The sequence below is a fragment of the Pseudophryne corroboree genome, chromosome 3 (assembly GCF_028390025.1).
Source record: "Pseudophryne corroboree isolate aPseCor3 chromosome 3, aPseCor3.hap2, whole genome shotgun sequence".
Classification (NCBI taxonomy): domain Eukaryota; kingdom Metazoa; phylum Chordata; class Amphibia; order Anura; family Myobatrachidae; genus Pseudophryne; species Pseudophryne corroboree.
The window spans coordinates 737,947,552-737,964,554 of NC_086446.1; the positions used below are offsets into that span (position 1 = coordinate 737,947,552).

A 17,003-nucleotide genomic window follows, 5' to 3' on the forward strand; every position below is an offset into this window, starting at 1 on the left:
ATCCCTAAGAGGGTGCTAAACTCCTTTCCTTTTCCTGCAGAGGATAGGAAAGTGTGAGAGAATCCACCTATGGTGGATACTTCGGTATCAAGACTATCCTGCAAATTGGTGCTTCCCGTACCATGGGCTATTTCACTGAAAGAACCAACTGACCGCAAAATTGAGACTACTCTCAAATCACTTTACAAGGCAGCAGATGTAACCCAACGTCCTACCGTGGTCTGTGGGTGGATTGCTAGAGCCATAGTAAAATGGTCTGATACTATCATTACAGGTTTTGATACGCTGCCTCAAGATGAGACCATCATGCTAATGCATCATATCCAGGATGCTGCAAATTTTATGTGTGAAGCGGTTAATGAGTTAAGCATCATTCACGGCAGTACTACGGCTATGGCGGTCTCTGCTCGCAGAGTCTTGTGGTTACGACAATGGTCAGCAGATGCGGATTCCAAAAAGGGAGTTAAAAATCTCCCATTCACAGGTGAGGCCTTGTTCGGGGAGGAACTGAACAAGTGGATATCCCAAGCAATGGCAGATAAGTCCACATATCTGCCGTCTGCGGTGCCCCCTGCCAGGCATCCCTATCAGGGACCTGCGCTGCATTCCTTTCATGTGGCCAGATTTAGAGGCAGAGCCAGAGGTGCCCCCAATGCATCTCAGGGTAAGTCCCGCAGACCAGCGAACACTGGAAGTACGACCCAGACTTCAGGTTCTGCTTCCGCGAAGCCCACCGCATGACGGTAGGCTCCAGCAGAGGGGCAAATTCCAGGTGGGAGCTCGATTGTTGAATTTCTCTCACATGTGGGGGGAGTCCTGCAGGGATACTTGGATGAGGGATCTCATTTCACAGGGTTATCGCCTGGAATTTCAAGAGGTACCACCTCACAGATTCTTCAGGTCAGGCTTACCAGTTTCACTTGTAGCAAGAGTTACATTGCAAGAGGCCATACAAAAATTTCTTTCAACAGAAGTCATTGTTCCAGGCCCCCCTCAGCTACAAGCAAGAGGTTTCTACTCAAGTCTTTTCATGGTTCCCAATCCAGACAGATCGGTACGTTCGATATTAAACCTCAATAATTTGAACTCTTATTTGTGGGTATTCAAATTCAAGATGGAATCACTAAAGGCAGTAATATCCTGCCTGGTAGAGGGGTAATTTCTGGTCTCCCTGAATAACAAGGATGCGTATCTGAATATACCAATATGGCCTCCTCATAAAGCGTTCCTACGCTTTGCTGTACTGGACCAACACTACCAGTTTCAGACTCTACCCTTTGGTCTGTCAATGGCGCCAAGGGTATTCACAGCAGTCATGGCAGAAATTATGTTTCAATTACGCATGAAGGGAGTCAACATAGTCCCATATCTTGACGATCTCCTAATAAAGGCGATGTCCAGGGAGCAGTTCTTACACAGCATCGATTTGACGACTCAGCTGCTAACGGATCACGGGTGGATCCTGAATTTACAGAAATACCATATTGGAGAGGTGAACAATTTGACTCACCAGGATAAAGAGATTCATAATAGACATATTTTCGCCCATTGAGCTAATGAGCCATAACTCATATCTTTATGTGAATTTAGATATATTGTCGTTCTCCACCCATTTTTAAAGTGATTACAATAAAAGTTATATTTTAAAAGATATACTGTTTTGTATGAATCAACCAAGTGTGCCCCAGAATAGACATACAGGGGTAAATTTACTAAAGTGGGAGATTTTTAGAACTGGTGATGTTGCCCATAGCAACCAATCAGATTATATCTATTATCTGCTAGAAGCAGCTAGATAAAAGGTAAGTAGAATCTGATTGGTTGCCATGGGCAACATCACCAGTTCTAAAAATCTCCCACCTTAGTAAATTTACCCCACAGTCTTTCTCTTCTGGTTTTTGTGTCTATACAAAAATCAGCTCTTTTTTTCAGGTAGTTTATTTAACTATTTTCTGGGAGCACCACCAACCTAGTCCTAGCCAAGATATTTGTTGATAATTATAGCCTTATGTTGGTTTTCTTATACATTCTATATACAGATTGATCTAGATTGATATTGATCCTGTTCAGACTTATCAAAACCCCCTCTGTTTACAGAAATCCCACCTGGAGCCGTCACAGAGGATCCAGTTTCTAGGTATGATCCTGGATACGATACTACAGAAGGTGTTCCTTCCATTGGACAAGGCCTTGACCATTCAGGTCATGGTCAGCTCGGTGCTGAGACCACGAAAAGTGTTGATTCATCTCTGCATTCGTTTGCTGGGCAAGATGGTGGCCTCATACGAGGCGATACAATACGGCAGGTCTCATGCTCGTCCGTTCCAATTGGATCTGTTGGACAAGTGGTCAGGGTCTCACCTATCCATGCACCGGTGTATAACACTATCTCCGAGAGCAAGGATTGCCTTGTTATGGTGGCTGCAGATTCCACATCTGGTGGAAGGTCAGAGTTTCAATGTCCAGCCTTGGACTTTACTAACAACGGATGCCAGCCTCCAGGGTTGGGGCGCGGTGACCCAGGGGGTCCAGTTCCAGGGGAAGTGGTCAAGCCAGGAAGCAAAATTTCCAATCAACATTCTGGAACTCAGAGCGATTTACAATGTGCTTCTTTAAGCCTTCCCTCTTCTGCAGAATCAGGCCATCCAAGTACAGTCGGACAACGCCACGGCGGTGGCTTACATAAACCAACAAGGAGAAACAAGAATCAGGGCTGCGATGCGAGAGTTATAAAAGATACTCCTTTGGGTGGAGTCAAACGCAAGAGCGATAACGGACATATTCATCCCAGGAGTGGACAATTGGGAAGCGGACTTCCTCAGCAGGCACGACCTCCATCCAGGGGAATGGGGCCTTCACCCCTAGGTGTTTCAACAGTTGATTCACAGGTGGGGTTGTACACAGATAGACCTGATGGCGTCCCGTCTCAACAAGAAACTCAGTCGTTACTGCTCCAAAACAAGAGATCCGCAGGCGACGGTGGTGGACGCTCTGACTGCTCCGTGGTCTTGCCAGTACGTGTATCTGTTTCCTCCAATCCCTCTCATCCCAAGAGTACTAAAAAGGCTAAAAAAGGAAAGAATTCAGGTGATACTGATCGCCCCAAGATTGAGCTCGAAGAGCCTGGTATGTGGATCTCATGGCATTGTCTCTGAAGGATCCATGGCCGCTACCGTTGATCAAGGATTTTCTTCAACAAGGACCGTTCATCTATCCAGACTTACAGCGGCTACGTTTGACAGCTTGGAAGTTGAGAGGGAGATTTTGAAGAGAAAGGGTCTCCATCCCACGGTGGTGTCCACCAGGGCCGGTTCAAGGGCGCAGAGCGCCCCGGGCAGGAAAGGGGCGTGGCCTAATACAGGGGGCGTGGTGAGTCATGCCCCCTGTACATTGAAAGCGCTGCTTGAATGCTGAGCGGTGCGCGATGACGTCATCGCGCACCGCACAGCAAAAGGTCCTCTCCACGAAGAGAAACTAGACGCTATGCGTCTAGTTCCCTTCGTGGAGAGGACCTTTGCTGTGCGGTGCGCGATGACGTCATCGCGCACCGCTCAGCAGTTACTCTCCACGAAGGGAAACTAGACGCATAGCGTCTAGTTCCCTTCACAGGAGGCGCCGAGGACGGGGACGGCAGCGGGCAGCAGAGGCGGACGGGGGACACAGCGGGCAGCAGTGGCGGATCTTGCCATGGTGCGGCGCCCTCCGGATGGCGCCAGCGCCCTCCGGAAGGCGGCGCCCCGGGCAAAAGTCCTGCTTGCCCGTGGCAAGAACCGCCACTGGTGTCCACCATGATGCAGGGTCGTAAGGGGGTCACGTCTAAACTAGAGATGAGCGGGTTCGGTTTCTCTGAATCCGAACCCGCACGAACTTCATGTTTTTTTCACGGGTCCGAGCAGACTCGGATCCTCCCGCCTTGCTCGGTTAACCCGAGCGCGCCCGAACGTCATCATGACGCTGTCGGATTCTCGCGAGACTCGGATTCTATATAAGGAGCCGCGCGTCGCCGCCATTTTCACACGTGCATTGAGATTGATAGGGAGAGGACGTGGCTGGCGTCCTCTCCATTTAGATTAGGGTTGAGAGAGAGAGAGAGAGATATTGACCTGAGGCTGTGATACTGTAGAAGAGAGTGCAGAGTTTAGTGACTGACGACCACAGTGACCACCAGACAGTGCAGTTGTTTGTTTTATTTAATATATCCGTTCTCTGCCTGAAAAAAACGATACACACAGTGACTCAGTCACATACCATATCTGTGTGCACTGCTCAGCCCAGTGTGCTGCATCAATGTATATATATATCTGACTGTGCTCAGCTCACACAGCTTATAATTGTGGGGGAGACTGGGGAGCACTGCAGTGCCAGTTATAGGTTATAGCAGGAGCCAGGAGTACATAATATTATATTAAAATTAAACAGTGCACACTTTTGCTGCAGGAGTGCCACTGCCAGTGTGACTAGTGACCAGTGACCTGACCACCAGTATATATAATATTAGTAGTATACTATCTCTTTATCAACCAGTCTATATTAGCAGCAGACACAGTACAGTGCGGTAGTTCACGGCTGTGGCTACCTCTGTGTCGGCACTCGGCAGCCCGTCCATAATTGTATATACCACCTAACCGTGGTTTTTTTTTCTTTCTTTATAGTCATACTAGTTACGAGTATACTATCTCTTTATCAACCAGTCTATATTAGCAGCAGACACAGTACAGTGCGGTAGTTCACGGCTGTGGCTACCTCTGTGTCGGCACTCGGCAGCCCGTCCATAATTGTATATATCACCTAACCGTGGTTTTTTTTTCTTTCTTTATACATACATACTAGTTACGAGTATACTATCTCTTTATCAACCAGTCTATATATTAGCAGCAGACACAGTACAGTGCGGTAGTTCACGGCTGTGGCTACCTCTGTGTCGGCACTCGGCAGCCCGTCCATAATTGTATATACCACCTAACCGTGGTTTTTTTTTCTTTCTTTATACATACATACTAGTTACGAGTATACTATCTCTTTATCAACCAGTCTATATATTAGCAGCAGACACAGTACAGTGCGGTAGTTCACGGCTGTGGCTACCTCTGTGTCGGCACTCGGCAGCCCGTCCATAATTGTATATACCACCTAACCGTGGGTTTTTTTTCTTTCTTTATACATACATACTAGTTACGAGTATACTATCTCTTTATCAACCAGTCTATATATTAGCAGCAGACACAGTACAGTGCGGTAGTTCACGGCTGTGGCTACCTCTGTGTCGGCACTCGGCAGCCCGTCCATAATTGTATATACCACCTAACCGTGGTTTTTTTTTCTTTCTTTATACATACATACTAGTTACGAGTATACTATCTCTTTATCAACCAGTCTATATTAGCAGCAGACACAGTACAGTGCGGTAGTTCACGGCTGTGGCTACCTCTGTGTCGGCACTCGGCAGCCCGTCCATAATTGTATATACCACCTAACCGTGGTTTTTTTTTCTTTCTTTATACATACATACTAGTTACGAGTATACTATCTCTTTATCAACCAGTCTATATTAGCAGCAGACACAGTACAGTGCGGTAGTTCACGGCTGTGGCTACCTCTGTGTCGGCACTCGGCAGCCCGTCCATAATTGTATATACCACCTAACCGTGGTTTTTTTTTCTTTCTTTATACATACATACTAGTTACGAGTATACTATCTCTTTATCAACCAGTCTATATTAGCAGCAGACACAGTACAGTGCGGTAGTTCACGGCTGTGGCTACCTCTGTGTCGGCACTCGGCAGCCCGTCCATAATTGTATATACCACCTAACCGTGGTTTTTTTTTCTTTCTTTATACATACATACTAGTTACGAGTATACTATCTCTTTATCAACCAGTCTATATTAGCAGCAGACACAGTACAGTGCGGTAGTTCACGGCTGTGGCTACCTCTGTGTCGGCACTCGGCAGCCCGTCCATAATTGTATATACCACCTAACCGTGGTTTTTTTTTCTTTCTTTATACATACATACTAGTTACGAGTATACTATCTCTTTATCAACCAGTCTATATATTAGCAGCAGACACAGTACAGTGCGGTAGTTCACGGCTGTGGCTACCTCTGTGTCGGCACTCGGCAGCCCGTCCATAATTGTATATACCACCTAACCGTGGTTTTTTTTTCTTTCTTTATACATACATACTAGTTACGAGTATACTATCTCTTTATCAACCAGTCTATATATTAGCAGCAGACACAGTACAGTGCGGTAGTTCACGGCTGTGGCTACCTCTGTGTCGGCACTCGGCAGCCCGTCCATAATTGTATATACCACCTAACCGTGGTTTTTTTTTCTTTCTTTATACATACATACTAGTTACGAGTATACTATCTCTTTATCAACCAGTCTATATTAGCAGCAGACACAGTACAGTGCGGTAGTTCACGGCTGTGGCTACCTCTGTGTCGGCACTCGGCAGCCCGTCCATAATTGTATATACCACCTAACCGTGTTTTTTTTTTCTTTCTTTATACATACATACTAGTTACGAGTATACTATCTCTTTATCAACCAGTCTATATATTAGCAGCAGACACAGTACAGTGCGGTAGTTCACGGCTGTGGCTACCTCTGTGTCGGCACTCGGCAGCCCGTCCATAATTGTATACTAGTATCCAATCCATCCATCTCCATTGTTTACCTGAGGTGCCTTTTAGTTGTGCCTATTAAAATATGGAGAACAAAAATGTTGAGGTTCCAAAATTAGGGAAAGATCAAGATCCACTTCCACCTCGTGCTGAAGCTGCTGCCACTAGTCATGGCCGAGACGATGAAATGCCAGCAACGTCGTCTGCCAAGGCCGATGCCCAATGTCATAGTACAGAGCATGTCAAATCCAAAACACCAAATATCAGTAAAAAAAGGACTCCAAAACCTAAAATAAAATTGTCGGAGGAGAAGCGTAAACTTGCCAATATGCCATTTACCACACGGAGTGGCAAGGAACGGCTGAGGCCCTGGCCTATGTTCATGGCTAGTGGTTCAGCTTCACATGAGGATGGAAGCACTCAGCCTCTCGCTAGAAAAATGAAAAGACTAAAGCTGGCAAAAGCAGTAGCACCGCAAAGAACTGTGCGTTCTTCGAAATCCCAAATCCACAAGGAGAGTCCGACTCCAATTGTGTCGGTTGCGATGCCTGACCTTCCCAACACTGGACGTGAAGAGCATGCGCCTTCCACCATTTGCACGCCCCCTGCAAGTGATGGAAGGAGCACCCGCAGTCCAGTTCCTGATAGTCAGATTGAAGATGTCAGTGTTGAAGTACACCAGGATGAGGAGGATATGGGTGTTGCTGGCGCTGGGGAGGAAATTGACCAGGAGGATTCTGATGGTGAGGTGGTTTGTTTAAGTCAGGCACCCGGGGAGACACCTGTTGTCCGTGGTAGGAATATGGCCGTTGACATGCCTGGTGAAAATACCAAAAAAATCAGCTCTTCGGTGTGGAAGTATTTCACCAGAAATGCGGACAACAGGTGTCAAGCCGTGTGTTCCCTTTGTCAAGCTGTAATAAGTAGGGGTAAGGACGTTAACCACCTCGGAACATCCTCCCTTATACGTCACCTGCAGCGCATTCATAATAAGTCAGTGACAAGTTCAAAAACTTGGGCCGACAGCGGAAGCAGTCCACTGACCAGTAAATCCCTTCCTCTTGTAACCAAGCTCACGCAAACCACCCCACCAACTCCCTCAGTGTCAATTTCCTCCTTCCCCAGGAATGCCAATAGTCCTGCAGGCCATGTCACTGGCAATTCTGATGAGTCCTCTCCTGCCTGGGATTCCTCCGATGCATCCTTGCGTGTAACGCCTACTGCTGCTGGCGCTGCTGTTGTTGCTGCTGGGAGTCGATGGTCATCCCAGAGGGGAAGTCGTAAGACCACTTTTACTACTTCCACCAAGCAATTGACTGTCCAACAGTCCTTTGCGAGGAAGATGAAATATCACAGCAGTCATCCTACTGCAAAGCGGATAACTGAGTGTCACGATCCGGGTATCTGGACGCCATTTCTTACCTATCAGATGCCTCCTGGGGCTGGCTCGGCGCTCCAGGACCGGATCCCATCTGTCGTCCTGATGTGCACATTCCCGCATCCTCGCCTGTCTCTCTGGACGCAGTCACAGTAACGCCTTATACATCTGGCATGGCGTCTCCCGCGGCCTCCGCCGCCGTCCCTGAGCTTCTGCATTCAGAGTGGCGATTACGTCAGCCGCGGCCTCCGCTGTGTCCGCGTGGTCGGATGCGCATCTGTCAGCCTGGCGTCTCCTGTCTCCGGTGGCCGGCGCCGCCATTACTGTTTTCCAGACCACATGGATTACAATCCAAACTTCCCTCCAAGTGTCTGCATGGGCGCAGCCATCTTGGATTCTGTCAGCTGATCATTCCTACCAATCCGTTGTCAGTATTATTAATTTGCATAATTGCCTAGCCAATGCCTTCCTTGCTGCAGGTATAAATAGGTTGTGCCTGAGCAAGGAAGGCGTCAGTGCTTTGGTTGTCAAACCTAGTTCCAGTTTGTCTCTCTTCTGTGAATGTCTTCCAGGTTCCAGCTCCTGTCTCCAGACTTCTGCTATAGAGACCCGCACCAGCATTCCATCTGCGGTGTAGCCTGACTCTCCGATCCATTCTGGACTCACCTGTTTCCAGCTACAACATCACCTGCTTCCAGCTCAGCTTCCAGCAGTGTACAGCTTCTCTTAAAGGGCCGGTGTCCTTTCTGCAGTTTACCACTCTCCACCGGTATTATTATTTCTCCGCTCTCAAATTCTACATTTCATCTATATTGCATCGCTCTTAAGCTTTATTTATTATTTAACTGGTTCCAGCCAGTATCCACTCCGTGCCAACACCTGTCTGGTTCTAACCAGTACCCACAGCAGCATTTTATCTACAGCAGTCCAGCTTTCCCTGGAACACCAGCTGGTACGACCCTGGGCTTTCCTCATTGCTACAGTTGAGCCTGGTAAGGACTTTCCAACTTGCAGATAATAAGAACTGTCTCATACCACCAGAGCTCTGTGGCCCCTGCCACCCTGTAGTACCCAGGAACTGTATTATTATTTCTCTGCTGATTTTTATGTTTCTTTTACTGCTACTGTGATGCATGGAGTTTGTCATAAATAAATATCATTGACTTTTACTCAAGTTGTCGTGGTCACGCCTTCGGGCGGTTTCTCTTCATGTTACTTACATGTCCAGGGGTCTGATACAACCTCCCAGGTTCCGGTACACCTCAGCCCCTACAACTGAGGCTGCCTTCCGTCAGCTCAGGCCCTCAGTTGTGACAGTAAGCACTGACCTAATGAATCCAGCCGGAGACCAGGATCAAGCGGCCAGGCCGATGCAAGAACTGGCAGCCCGACTTGAACATCAGGAGGCTGCACAGGGCCACATCATCCGCTGTCTCCAGGATCTCTCTACTCGGCTGGATGGGATTCAGACAACTCTCCGTGGATCAGGCGCATCTGGGGCGTCAACCACAGTGACTCCAACTATAACCCCACCCACCTTACCCGTTTCTACTCCACGTCTTCATCTTCCAACGCCAGCAAAATTTGACGGATCTCCAAGATTCTGCAGGGGATTTCTCAACCAGTGTGAGATTCAGTTTGAGCTACAACCTGGCAATTTTCCCAGTGACCGTACAAAAATTGCCTACATCATCTCTCTTCTCAGTGGCTCAGCCCTTGACTGGGCATCACCGTTATGGGAGAGGTCCGACACCCTGCTATCTTCTTACACTGCATTCGTGTCAACATTCAGGCGCATCTTCGACGAGCCAGGCCGGGTAACTTCAGCTTCGTCTGAGATTCTCCGTTTACGCCAGGGATCACGTACTGTAGGACAATATCTTATACAGTTCCAGATCCTGGCATCTGAACTGGCATGGAACGACGAGGCCCTGTATGCTGCATTCTGGCATGGTTTATCCGAGCGTATTAAAGATGAGTTAGCTACCAGAGACTTACCCTCCAAGTTAGATGAGCTAATCTCACTTTGTACGAAAGTTGACTTACGTTTCAGAGAGAAAGCAACTGAGCGTGGAAGATCATCTGCTCCAAAATCTTCTGCTCCTCCTCCTCACCAACTGTCACCAACTAAAGATGAACCCATGCAAATTGGCCGTTCCCGTTTAACTCCTGCTGAGCGCCGAAGACGTCTCTCTGAGTCTCTCTGTCTGTATTGTGCAGCTCCGTCTCACACTATTAATGCCTGTCCCAAACGTCCGGGAAACTCCAAATCCTAGCTCGCCAAGGAGAGGGCCGGCTAGGAGTAATGATCTCCTCTCCATCTCCTCAAGATTGTAATCTCCCAGTCTCGCTTCAAGTTGCTCAACGTTATCAGAACGTCATTGCCCTCCTGGATTCCGGAGCAGCTGGGAACTTTATTACCGAAGCCTATGTTAAACGGTGGTCCCTACCCACCGAGAGACTTCCTTCCTCCTTTTCCTTAACTGCCGTGGATGGCAGTAAAATTTTTGATACAGTTATTGCTCTAAGGACTCTACCAGTTCGTCTGAGAGTGGGAGTTCTTCATTCCGAACTTATTTCACTTTTAGTGATTCCAAGAGCCACACATCCTGTGGTCCTGGGCCTTCCATGGCTCCGTCTTCACAATCCTACAATTGATTGGACGACTACGCAAATCCTGGCATGGGGTCCCTCCTGTGCTGAGACATGTTTGTTTAAAGTGTTGCCTGTCTGTTCTTCCTCCCCCAGGTCGTCTGATGTTCCACCTCCTCCATATCAAGATTTCACGGATGTGTTCAGTAAAGCTTCTGCTGATATCCTTCCTCCTCATAGAGAATGGGACTGCCCGATTGATCTCGTTCCAGGGAAGGTTCCACCTCGAGGCCGAACTTATCCGTTGTCTCTGCCTGAGACGCATTCTATGGAGGAATACATTAAACAGAACCTAGCAAAGGGGTTCATTCGACCTTCTTCTTCTCCAGCCGGCGCAGGCTTCTTCTTTGTAAAAAAGAAAGATGGTGGTCTGCGGCCGTGCATCGACTACAGAGGTTTGAACGACATTACCATCAAGAACCGCTATCCTTTACCCCTGATTACTGAGCTCTTTGACAGAGTTAGCGGAGCTACCATCTTTACAAAGCTGGACTTGAGAGGTGCATACAATCTCATCCGGATCCGTGAGGGTGACGAGTGGAAGACCGCATTTAACACCAGTGACGGACATTATGAGTACCTCGTCATGCCCTTCGGATTGAGCAATGCTCCAGCTGTCTTCCAGCATTTCGTCAATGAGATTTTCAGAGACATTCTATACCGTCATGTCGTGGTCTATCTAGATGATATCCTCATTTTTGCCAACAATTTAGAGGAACATCGTTTTTGGGTAAAGGAGGTTCTGTCCCGTCTCCGTGTCAATCATCTCTACTGCAAATTAGAGAAATGCGTCTTTGAAGTCAAGTCCATTCCGTTTCTAGGGTACATTGTGTCCGGTTCCGGACTAGAGATGGATCCTGAGAAACTACAAGCAATCCAGAATTGGCCGGTACCCTTAACCCTCAAAGGGGTCCAGAGGTTCTTAGGGTTCGCCAATTATTACCGAAAGTTTATACGAGACTTTTCCACCATTGTGGCGCCTATTACTGCTTTCACCAAGAAGGGTGCTAACCCGTCCAAGTGATCTGAAGAAGCCATGCAAGCTTTTCATCTTTTGAAACAGAGGTTCATCTCTGCGCCTGTCCTGAAACAGCCTGACATCGACTCTCCTTTCATCTTAGAGGTGGATGCCTCCTCCGTTGGAGTAGGAGCGGTGTTATCCCAGAGGGCTAAAGATGGCCATTTACATCCTTGCAGTTTCTTCTCCCGGAAGTTCTCCCCAGCGGAGCGCAACTATGCCATTGGCGACCAGGAGTTGCTAGCCATCAAGCTCGCTCTAGAGGAGTGGAGATATCTGTTGGAGGGAGCTTCCCATTCAATTACTATACTTACAGACCACAAGAACCTTCTATATCTAAAAGGCGCACAATGTCTCAACCCTCGTCAGGCCAGATGGGCACTTTTCTTTTCCAGATTCGACTTTAAACTCCAGTTCTGTCCGGGCTCTCAGAATCGCAAGGCCGATGCCCTTTCCCGCTCATGGGAGCAAGAAAATGAGTCAGAGTCTTCAGACAAGCATCCTATTATAAATCCGTTGGCATTCTCCACGGTAGGGATGGACTCTACGCCCCCATCAGGGAAAAGTTTTGTGAAGCCGACACTAAGGAAGAAGCTCATGCATTGGGCCCATGCTTCCCGCTTTGCCGGACATACAGGTATCCAAAAAACCCTGGAGTTTATCTCTAGGTCCTATTGGTGGCCAACTCTGAAAAAGGACGTTTTGGAGTTTATTGCATCTTGCCCAAAGTGTGCCCAACATAAAGTATCCCGCCAGTCGCCTGCGGGGCAACTGGTTCCACTATCTGTTCCCCGTCGACCATGGACCCATTTGTCGATGGATTTTATTACAGATTTGCCCATGTGCAACAAGTTCAATACCATCTGGGTGGTAGTTGACCGGTTCACCAAGATGGCACACTTCATTCCTCTCACCGGTCTTCCGTCAGCTTCCAAGTTAGCTCAAGTATTTATACAAGAGATCTTCCGACTCCACGGTCTTCCAGAAGAAATTATCTCAGATCGAGGAGTTCAATTCACAGCCAAATTCTGGCGAAGTTTATGTCAAGTCCTCCAAGTCAAGCTAAAGTTTTCCACGGCTTACCATCCTCAGACCAATGGTCAAACTGAGAGGGTGAATCAGGACTTGGAGTCCTTCCTCCGCATCTATGTGTCCTCCTCTCAAGATGACTGGGTTCAATTACTTCCCTGGGCCGAGTTCTGTCATAACAACCAGTATCATTCTTCATCTTCTTCAACACCATTCTTCACCAACTTTGGATTCCACCCTAAAGTCCCTGAGTTCCAACCGCTTCCAGCAACTTCTGTTCCCGCAGTGGATATCACCTTGCATCAGTTTGCCAATATCTGGAAGAGCGTACGATCAGCTCTGCTCAAGGCATCGTTCAGGTACAAGAAGTTTGCGGATAAGAAGCGTCGAGCAGTTCCTGCTCTCAAGGTGGGTGATCGGGTATGGTTATCCACGAAGAATTTGAGGTTGAGAGTTCCCAGTATGAAGTTTGCACCTCGCTTCATCGGTCCTTTTAAAATTGATCAAGTCATCAATCCTGTTGCTTACAGACTCCAGTTACCTCCTTTCTTAAAAATACCCAGGACATTCCATGTTTCCCTGTTGAAACCGCTAATCTTGAATCGGTTTCATTCCTCACTTCCTCCAACTCCGAAAGTCCAAACTCAACGAGGCGTTGAGTATGAAGTGGCCAAGATCCTGGACTCACGTCACCGTTACGGTCAACTTCAGTATCTTATTGACTGGAAGGGTTATGGCCCTGAGGAACGTTCATGGACCAATGCTTCTGATGTCCATGCTCCAGCCTTGGTCCGGAGATTCCATTCCAAGTTTCCTCAAAAGCCAAAGAAGTGTCCTGGGGCCACTCCTAAAGGGGGGGGTGCTGTCACGATCCGGGTATCTGGACGCCATTTCTTACCTATCAGATGCCTCCTGGGGCTGGCTCGGCGCTCCAGGACCGGATCCCATCTGTCGTCCTGATGTGCACATTCCCGCATCCTCGCCTGTCTCTCTGGACGCAGTCACAGTAACGCCTTATACATCTGGCATGGCGTCTCCCGCGGCCTCCGCCGCCGTCCCTGAGCTTCTGCATTCAGAGTGGCGATTACGTCAGCCGCGGCCTCCGCTGTGTCCGCGTGGTCGGATGTGCATCTGTCAGCCTGGCGTCTCCTGTCTCCGGTGGCTGGCGCCGCCATTACTGTTTTCCAGACCACATGGATTACAATCCAAACTTCCCTCCAAGTGTCTGCATGGGCGCAGCCATCTTGGATTCTGTCAGCTGATCATTCCTACCAATCCGTTGTCAGTATTATTAATTTGCATAATTGCCTAGCCAATGCCTTCCTTGCTGCAGGTATAAATAGGTTGTGCCTGAGCAAGGAAGGCGTCAGTGCTTTGGTTGTCAAACCTAGTTCCAGTTTGTCTCTCTTCTGTGAATGTCTTCCAGGTTCCAGCTCCTGTCTCCAGACTTCTGCTATAGAGACCCGCACCAGCATTCCATCTGCGGTGTAGCCTGACTCTCCGATCCATTCTGGACTCACCTGTTTCCAGCTACAACATCACCTGCTTCCAGCTCAGCTTCCAGCAGTGTACAGCTTCTCTTAAAGGGCCGGTGTCCTTTCTGCAGTTTACCACTCTCCACCGGTATTATTATTTCTCCGCTCTCAAATTCTACATTTCATCTATATTGCATCGCTCTTAAGCTTTATTTATTATTTAACTGGTTCCAGCCAGTATCCACTCCGTGCCAACACCTGTCTGGTTCTAACCAGTACCCACAGCAGCATTTTATCTACAGCAGTCCAGCTTTCCCTGGAACACCAGCTGGTACGACCCTGGGCTTTCCTCATTGCTACAGTTGAGCCTGGTAAGGACTTTCCAACTTGCAGATAATAAGAACTGTCTCATACCACCAGAGCTCTGTGGCCCCTGCCACCCTGTAGTACCCAGGAACTGTATTATTATTTCTCTGCTGATTTTTAGGTTTCTTTTACTGCTACTGTGATGCATGGAGTTTGTCATAAATAAATATCATTGACTTTTACTCAAGTTGTCGTGGTCACGCCTTCGGGCGGTTTCTCTTCATGTTACTTACATGTCCAGGGGTCTGATACAACCTCCCAGGTTCCGGTACACCTCAGCCCCTACAACTGAGGCTGCCTTCCGTCAGCTCAGGCCCTCAGTTGTGACACTGAGGCCTTGACATCCTGGGTGGTGAGAAACGTGGTTCCGGTATCCATCATTACTGCAGAGCCAACTAGAGACTTGTTGGAGGTACTGTGTCCCCGGTACCAAATACCATCTAGGTTCCATTTCTCTAGGCAGGCGATACCGAAAATGTACACAGACCTCAGAAAAAGAGTCACCAGTGTCCTAAAAAATGCAGCTGTACCCAATGTCCACTTAACCACGGACATGTGGACAAGTGGAGCAGGGCAGGGTCAGGACTATATGACTGTGACAGCCCACTGGGTAGATGTATGGACTCCCGCCGCAAGAACAGCAGCGGCGGCACCAGTAGCAGCATCTCGCAAACGCCAACTCTTTCCTAGGCAGGCTACGCTTTGTAACACCGGTTTCCAGAATACGCACACAGCTGAAAACCTCTTACGGCAACTGAGGAAGATCATCGCGGAATGGCTTACCCCAATTGGACTCTCCTGTGGATTTGTGGCATCGGACAACGCCAGCAATATTGTGTGTGCATTAAATATGGGCCAATTCCAGCACGTCCCATGTTTTGCACATACCTTGAATTTGGTGGTGCAGAATTTTTTAAAAAACGACAGGGGCGTGCAAGAGATGCTGTCGGTGGCCAGAAGAATTGCGGGACACTTTCGGCGTACAGGCACCACGTACAGAAAACTGGAGCACCACCAAAAACTACTGAACCTGCCCTGCCATCATCTGAAGCAAGAAGTGGTAACGAGGTGGAATTCAACCCTGTATATGCTTCAGAGGTTGGAGGAGCAGCAAAAGGCCATTCAAGCCTATACAATTGAGCACGATATAGGAGGTGGGATGCACCTGTCTCAAGCGCAGTGGAGAATGATTTCAACGTTGTGCAAGGTTCTGATGCCCTTTGAACTTGCCACACGTGAAGTCAGTTCAGACACTGCCAGCCTGAGTCAGGTCATTCCCCTCATCAGGCTTTTGCAGAAGAAGCTGGAGACATTGAAGGAGGAGCTAACACGGAGCGATTCCGCTAGGCATGTGGGACTTGTGGATGGAGCCCTTAATTCGCTTAGCAAGGATTCACGGGTGGTCAATCTGTTGAAATCAGAGCACTACATTTTGGCCACCGTGCTCGATCCTAGATTTAAAGCCTACCTTGGATCTCTCTTTCCGGCAGACACAAGTCTGCTGGGGTTCAAACACCTGCTGGTGAGTAAATTGTCAAGTCAAGCGGAACGCGACCTGTCAACAACATCTCCTCCTTCACATTCTCCCGCAACTGGGGGTGCGAGGAAAAGGCTCAGAATTCCGAGCCCACCCGCTGGCGGTGATGCAGGGCAGTCTGGAGCGACTGCTGATGCTGACATCTGGTCCGGACTGAAGGACCTGACAACGATTACGGACATGTCGTCTACTGTCACTGCATATGATTCTCTCCCCATTGAAAGAATGGTGGAGGATTATATGAGTGACCGCATCCAAGTAGGCACGTCACACAGTCCGTACTTATACTGGCAGGAAAAAGAGGCAATTTGGAGGCCCTTGCACAAACTGGCTTTATTCTACCTAAGTTGCCCTCCCACAAGTGTGTACTCCGAAAGAGTGTTTAGTGCCGCCGCTCACCTTGTCAGCAATCGGCGTACGAGGTTACATCCAGAAAATGTGGAGAAGATGATGTTCATTAAAATGAATTATAATCAATTCCTCCGTGGAGACATTGACCAGCAGCAATTGCCTCCACAAAGTACACAGGGAGCTGAGATGGTGGATTCCAGTGGGGACGAATTGATAATCTGTGAGGAGGGGGATGTACACGGTGATATATCGGAGGATGATGATGAGGTGGACATCTTGCCTCTGTAGAGCCAGTTTGTGCAAGGAGAGATTAATTGCTTCTTTTTTGGTGGGGGTCCAAACCAACCCGTCATATCAGTCACAGTCGTGTGGCAGACCCTGTCACTGAAATGATGGGTTGGTTAAAGTGTGCATGTCCTGTTTATACAACATAAGGGTGGGTGGGAGGGCCCAAGGACAATTCCATCTTGCACCTCTTTTTTCTTTTCTTTTTCTTTGCGTCATGTGCTGTTTGGGGAGGGTTTTTTGGAAGGGACATCCTGCGTGACACTGCAGTGCCACTCC

General features: G+C 48.3%; 1 protein-coding gene across 1 annotated transcript in view; it reads left to right on the top strand.

The window, feature by feature from the left end:
• Positions 1 to 2,913: 2,913 nt before the first annotated feature.
• Positions 2,914 to 17,003, top strand: part of MMP21 (matrix metallopeptidase 21) — a 73,014-nt gene continuing 58,924 nt past the window's right edge. The window contains exon 1 of the mRNA XM_063963308.1: positions 2,914 to 3,369. Coding sequence (XP_063819378.1) covers positions 2,914 to 3,369 — 456 coding nt within the window. The remainder of the gene's footprint in view (positions 3,370 to 17,003) is intronic.